The sequence below is a fragment of the Sander lucioperca genome, chromosome 5 (genome assembly GCF_008315115.2).
Source record: "Sander lucioperca isolate FBNREF2018 chromosome 5, SLUC_FBN_1.2, whole genome shotgun sequence".
NCBI classification, from domain to species: Eukaryota; Metazoa; Chordata; class Actinopteri; order Perciformes; family Percidae; genus Sander; species Sander lucioperca.
In genome coordinates, this window is record NC_050177.1 from 10272809 (window position 1) to 10279954 (window position 7146).

Here is a 7146-nt window from a genome sequence, read left to right on the forward strand (position 1 = left end):
CTTCTGTCTTGGGGGGACCTCTGCTCATGTTAACAATTTCCAGATGTTCTCAGTGAATGTAGAGTAAAGTTCATGCATCCTCCTTATACCAACTCTTAAGTCAAAGTGTATAGAATGTTATAGGATGTCAATATACCACAATGTCACAGGAAGGAGAGAGCCAGCAACTGAGCTCAAGAGGGTTTTCTGGCCACACAGGACCCAGGTGTTGCCAGTGTTGCTAATGAACCCAGGAGCTGCCACTTTACTGATGACCCTCTGCCACGCCCACCTGCAGTACCTGCAGGGAAAGCTCCAACACAAGAGGCAGACAGGGCGGAGAGAGTCAATTGACGCTCATGCAGAATGCTGCTGAAAGTGATTAATTGGAGAGAAAAGAAAAGAAAATAGCTCACATCACTTATGTTCTTAAGTCTCTGCGCTGGCTTCAGTTGAGATACATGTTAAGATGATAGTACTTTTTCTCTAACTGTATTCATGGGCTTGTCCCTGACTATTTAGTTTAAAATGGCAAATTATTATGCAAATGTTGCTGGTAGAGCCCTCAAATCCACAGATCCATTACTACTAACTCTACCAAAAACTAGGACAAAGACCTACCTACGGTGAAGCTGCCATCTGCAGTTGGTTGGTAGTTAGTTAGTTAGTTAGTTAGAAGTCCCTAACCCAAACTGTAGAATGGAATGTATGCCTCTAGATCTAAGGGCACCAACATCAAGGCTTAAAAGCACCTACTAAAAACTCACCTTTTGTCCATTATAATCACCCCATAATTTGCTATGACTACTCCGCTGCCACTTTTAAATCATATACATTTCTGTACAGTTACAATAATGATGATAATGATAATTGGATGGCTATTGTTATTAATCAATTTGCATTGGAAACCAGCAATACAGTGTATTGTAATGCTACCTTCTGCTTTTAAACAAGGTCATATGAAGATCAGATAATCTCTTGAACCAGAAGCAATTTCCTATTAAAACACAAGAGCATTACACTGAGTAAAGCCCTCTACATACTTGGGACAAGATCTTTATTTGTGCAGGTTAACATTTCAGTATACTGTTACACTTCAGTACAGTATACTTGTTTTTTCATGTGAGTTAAGGCTGTCCAACAGAGGGAGACGTTGCTCTAGTATTGCCTACCAAGCAGCCAAAAGTGCTACAGTGGCACAATGCTGTGCATCAGAAATGAGTAAGAGAATGTTTAGTCGAGGAACAAGAACAAATGAATGAATGCGGGAAACAAATTTAGGAATTTGAAACATAGGTGATAGCGTGATTCCTGCTCAGACAACAAACATTCAGCTTTTTGTGTACATCTCCAGGTATAAACTACAGATAGATCGACACAGGATTTCACAGAAACAATTAAGCATATAAACATTTTATTGGCAACTCTACTATCATCTGTGCACAGTTTGGTTGATTTTTTTAAGGATTTCTTTCTTACAAAGATGCATTACAATGATGAGAATTCCATGCAGGATCATGTATAGTTGAGTGAAACAAAGGAACAACAGGGCCTCCTTCACTCATGCTGCCAAACTCGCTTTGGTGAAAATGACAATTGTACCAATTCTCGATTTCAGTGATGTCATTTATAGAACTGCCTTAAACTCTCCTGAAAAAACTGGATGTTGTTTACCATAGTTACAAGTCCCTGCTTGGCAAAGCCCCCCTGTACCTAAGCTCACTGGTCACAATAGCTTTACCCTTTAGCCTTCGCTCAAACAGATACATCTCTTTGGTCACCCCAAAAGCCCACACCTCCTTTGGCCATCACTCCTTCCAGTTCTCAGCTGCAAATGACTGGAATGAACTTAAAAAAAACCTGAAACTCAAAACCCGTATCCCACTAATGGCGCTTTTCCATTACGTGGTACCTGCTCGACTCGCCTCGACTCTACTCGCCTTTTTTGGTTTTCCATTACGAAAAAAAGTACCTGGTACCTGCTAACAGGTACTTTTTTTAGTACCACCTCAGTTGAGGTTTCAAGCGAGCTGAGCCGATACCAAAAGGTGACGTGAAAGCGACAGACGGGGGTGTCCTGAACAAACCCGCCATTTTTAATAGTTTAGCCAGCCAAGCTGAGACGGTACTAAAATCTGCAATGGAAAACAGACGCACAGTGAGGCGAGTCGAGTTGAGGCGAGTCGAGCAGGTACCACGTAATGGAAAAACGCCATAACTGCCTTTTAAAGTACTTCTGTCTGGGCTCCTGTCCAATCACTGTACGTGAACGCATGAATGATAGAGAACAGTTAGCACTGTTCTCTATCATTCATGCACTGTTTTGCACACACTTATTCCATTATTCTCTGTCATGCCCCTTTGCATAGTTGCATAGTTGCACATCTTCACCTGCACTGCTGTCATATCTTTTTACGCTCTTTTACACTTTTCCATCTGCCCTGGCATGCCCAACTGTTATTCTTCCCACCATTGTTGTCGTACAATTTTTGCACATCTATTGATTACCTCACTAACTAGACCACAACTTGCACTAACTGTATATTGACTATTTACTACATTTCAACATTTATATAGACTATCTATTTATATTGTGTTATTACCATATCACTTTCGCATATCCATCGACTGACTTATACCGCACTTTCTGCCGGCTTTGTAATGCCTACCTAATCTGTATTTTATGTAGCTTATTGTATTTTGTATTTTTGTACTGTATTGAATGTAAAACTGTATGTTGTCTTGCACGTTAATGCTTTATTCTTGGCCAGGTCGCCGTTGCAAATGAGAATCTGTTCTAAATGGCCTACTTGGTTAAATAAAGGTTAAATAAATAAATAAAATAAAAAAATAAAACAAGAGACAAAAGAAACCTGCATGCCCATGAGGTTGAAGTAGACAATGTTGCTTGTCACTTATTTTACAATAAGTAAATAAGTAAATTCTCACACACACTTTCTTTCAGCCTCCCTATTAAGAAAAGCTATCAAACATAAATTAAAAAGTTATCAGAAAGCTATAATAGACCAATGTGTTATCAAGACAAATGGCCATCCATTCCCTGCTAATTTATTTTTGTATATTCTGGCCTATATATGATTTAATTAGTGTGCTTAACAACACAAGTAGTGTGCCAGTCAAATTACAACTTCACTGATTTCCTATCAAAGTAATGTGTAGAACTGTTGTGCATTAAAACACAAAGACTCAGTCTATGTTTAAATGTTTCTGTTTCCAAGTTTCCATGAATTATAACTTCACTCTTGGGTCATGGAGAGATTACTGATCGGGTATACAGGGCTAGGGCCTTAAGCCAGAACCTGTGTTTTAAGTGATTGTTAACAGTTCTTGTTGGAAGTTCAATCAAATTACTACTCCACACAATCTCCCCATGGCTGTAATGTCCAGTTTTATCTTGTACATAAATACTTGCAAACACAATTATATGACAGGCATGTTTAGAAACTTCCTGATGACTCATGTTGACCAGTTGTTAATGATTGAATGTCTTGGTGTAATTACTTTTTATCAGTGTTTTATTGACTCCTTCCTTACTATCTATAAGGGGCTTAAAATGAAGACATTGCAAAGGCTGACTCACTTGTATTTATTCTCTTTATGTCTTTGACTATAGACTTTTGCGGTTCATTGTCATCAGTGTGTTCCTGTGACCTGCAGGATAATAGTTAAAGTTGAAGTTGTCCTATTGGTGAATATGATAAATCTCCTCTAGGCACCAACATGGTTGGAAATGGAATACATTCTAGACATTTTAATCTAAATCTAGACTATTGAAGAAAACACAAAGCAAAGTATGTCACATCTTGAAGCTGAGTCATCTGAGATAGACAACATAATGACAACATTTTAACCCTTGACCACTAAAGAAAACTACAGATTACTATTGCTGTGTTTGTTGACAATATTTTCAGAAATATCTTTAATTTAGCCAAGTTGGCAGTGGTCTAGCATAGACTGTATTTTTTTCATGTGAACAATTATCCTGCTCCTGTTTTGCAGAGATCCCACTGCCTATCTCTCTTTGGCACACTGTTTCCACTTGAGCCTCATCACAAAGGCATTTACCAATAGCATTGGGAACACAGGAGTGCCACATCATACCGTGGCCTGAACTGGAAACTGCTTGCACCTGCTGTCCACGCAAAGTGTCATCTTCACAATAAAATATAGGTGGCTCAGAAGCAGTAAAACAGAGTTTAAACAGTGGTCGGAGTTGCAGCCTATTGTGGTTGATACCACTATACATCCAGGCCAGTGTCTTCAGCATCAAGTTCAGTCCCTGTTTAATGATCACAGAGATGATGTTAAAGAGGGAATAAGTGCAGCATACTCCCAAGAGCATCAGGAGACAGTTTGCAACCTGGTACGCCCAGGTGCCTTCATGGTGCTCTCTCTGGCAACTAACAAAGTCCCCAAAGCCCACTGTGCTGAACGCCACAAAGCAGAAGTAGAGGGACTCCATGTAAGTCCAGCCCTCCATGGCTGAATAGAGAGAGGCAGCACCACATGCAACCAGCAGGACAGCAACAAAAAGGATGAGTGTGACTTGGTATACGGATGGTTTCCATTCTCCATTTCTTTCATCTTCACTGTCTCGGCCCTCCTGTCCACTGTGTCCCATTCTTTTTCTGTGGCACCAGAAGATCAGCAAGCTCAGTAATGTTATGACTCTCTCCAGGAAGAGATTGAAGAAGAGTATGGTAGCCGAGCAGCCCAGCAACCCATAGAAAACAAGCAAGACCTTCCCCGTCACAGTGGATGGGGCCGTCACTCCAAAACCTAAGAGAAACACTTAAGGTTATCATTATATTAGTGTCCTTGCACAGAGGATTGTATTGCTACCACTGTGAAATGTGTTGTCATACACTAGCTTAGTGTATGACAAGTGAACATATTTTTGTTTTCCTTTTAAGGATGTTAGAAGTTTAACTGTGTACTTTTTAAATCTAAAAATAGTCTGCATTTTGAGTTGATAAGCAAGAAGAAGATATGGAAAACAGATGCAAAACATATTTATGAAATATTAAGAAAAGCTATCAAACATAAATGAAAAAGTTATCAGAAAGCTATAATAGACCAATGTGTTATCAAGACAAATGGCCATCCATTCCCTGCTAATTTATTTTTGTATATTCTGGCCTATATATGATTTAGTTAGTGTGCTTAGCAACACAAGTAGTGTGCCAGTCAAATTACAACTTCACTGATTTCCTATCAAAGTAATGTGTAGAACTGTTGTGCATTAAAACACAAAGACTCAGTCTATGTTTAAATGGTTCTGTTTCCAAGTTTCCATGAATTATTGCTTCACTCTTGGGTCAGCAGTCTACAGAACGGTAATGACTTCCGCCAAGTAGCGGAGGTCGTGGCTTCCCTCCAGACTGACAGACACCCACTGTATCCTGTCCCAGTTTTACAGTAAAGGGGTAGACAGGGAATGACTACAAGAATCAAACTGCCGACGTTGCGGTTGTGTGTTGTAACCACTCAGCTGCCAAGCTGTCTCAGCTGTAGACTCTTAGTCTTGTTTTTATTACCCCAGCCTATTTCATTATCAGAAAAATTAGGAGTGAAAAAATTTCAAAGTTACATGAATTCCAAAACTCTGCACCAAAATTATTATTTTTATTCAGGAATTCAACTGTCTGTCATGTAAACCCGAAAATACATAATAAAAAAATCATTAAAATTATGAACTCCAGTGTCATTAAAAAGAAAGAAAATATATATATACACACATACAAATGTTACAGAAGCAAATAACTGATAAATACTGATGAAATAAATCCTGCCTGCTCACATTGACCAGGACAGCCACATATTTCTTTACTTTGTTTTATGGTTTTGGACATTGTTCTAAAAGGAAGGAAAGGAAAGGCAGTTAATTAGTGAGGAAATACAAATGTGAGAGCCATTAGTCGTCAGTCATATTGAAAATGACATGTTTGGTCTTGGGAAACAAAAACATCCTTTAATGCAAACGGAACTTGATCAGGGCTCACTGCTCAGTGCCCTCTGTCCCTCAGTTTCCACAGTGATAGAGAGTGTCTAAAGATAGTGGATACAAATGGAAGGCTGTACATTTATTCTCAGAGACAAGGCTGGTTACATTTCTATCTTGGAGACATGTTTGTCCTCTATAGGTGTATGTTATATATGGATTTCAATGGATTTTAGTGAAGTTTCAAACACCTCTCCTTGTGATAGATTTGTGTTACTTGGACATGGTATTGATTGGTTGTCAAGGGATCCCCTCTGTATCAGGACATGATGAACAATTGGCCTCTTTGATATGTTTATCTATCAGAATGATACAGCCTTCACCAATGGGGCATGCCTTACATAGTGTGTCTTTTAAAATGTAACTTTCAGTTTTACATATAAGTGTAAAACTGACAAAGTGATTGATCATTAAAAAAAGAAAAGAAGGGGCACCCTGGTAGCTCACCTGGTAGAACCTGAGCACCATGTACAGAGGCTCCATCCTTAATGCAGTGGCCTGGGTTTGAATCCGACCCACAGACCCTTGCTGCATGTCATCCCACTCTCTCTCCCACCTTTCCTGTCTTCAGCTGTCCTACAGAATAAAGGCCAAAAAAGCCCCAAAAAAATATTTAAAAGAAAAGAAATCTTCTAATCCACATATGATTGTGGGGTGATTTAAAGAAAAACAACCCTAACATAACTATGACGTTGTGCGGAACAACCTGGGAAACGAATGAATAAGGGACTGTTCGTTATTTAATTAAGGGGCCACCAGACGAGTGTTGTGGCCTCTAAGCTAAAGAGACTTGACCCTCCCCTGCCTCAGCAATAATTTTTCTATGACCTTCCAACATGGTTTGAAAAAGAGGAACGACCCCCCCCCCCTTACATGCAAGTTTGCATTTAACAAAGAAGTACAGATGCCATTTGAGTTTTACAGCCATGCTGTACAGGAGTTAACCTCTGTATTCTCATCTTACACATCCCACTCCTCTGTTATGGTGTGGTGGCCATTTCAGTAGATTTACTCACTAACATTGTTGTGGAAACACAATAAGCATGGAAACTAAATGCACACTTCATGCATTACTGCATTACTTCAAATACTAAGTTACTCCTCTAGTAAACTAGTATTCATATGAAATAAAACAATAAAACATT

The 7146-nt window shown here is 39.2% G+C and overlaps 1 protein-coding gene across 1 annotated transcript; it reads right to left on the reverse strand.

Moving 5' to 3' along the window:
* Nucleotides 1–3919: 3919 nt before the first annotated feature.
* si:ch211-261a10.5 (potassium channel subfamily K member 13) lies at nt 3920–6484 on the reverse strand. The gene is made up of 2 exons (XM_036001530.1): nt 6436–6484; nt 3920–4779 (listed from the first exon to the last, which is right to left on the reverse strand). Exons 1-2 carry the CDS (start codon nt 6482–6484, stop codon nt 3920–3922), a joined length of 909 nt encoding a protein of 302 aa, XP_035857423.1.
* Between the last annotated feature and the right edge of the window lie 662 nt (nt 6485–7146).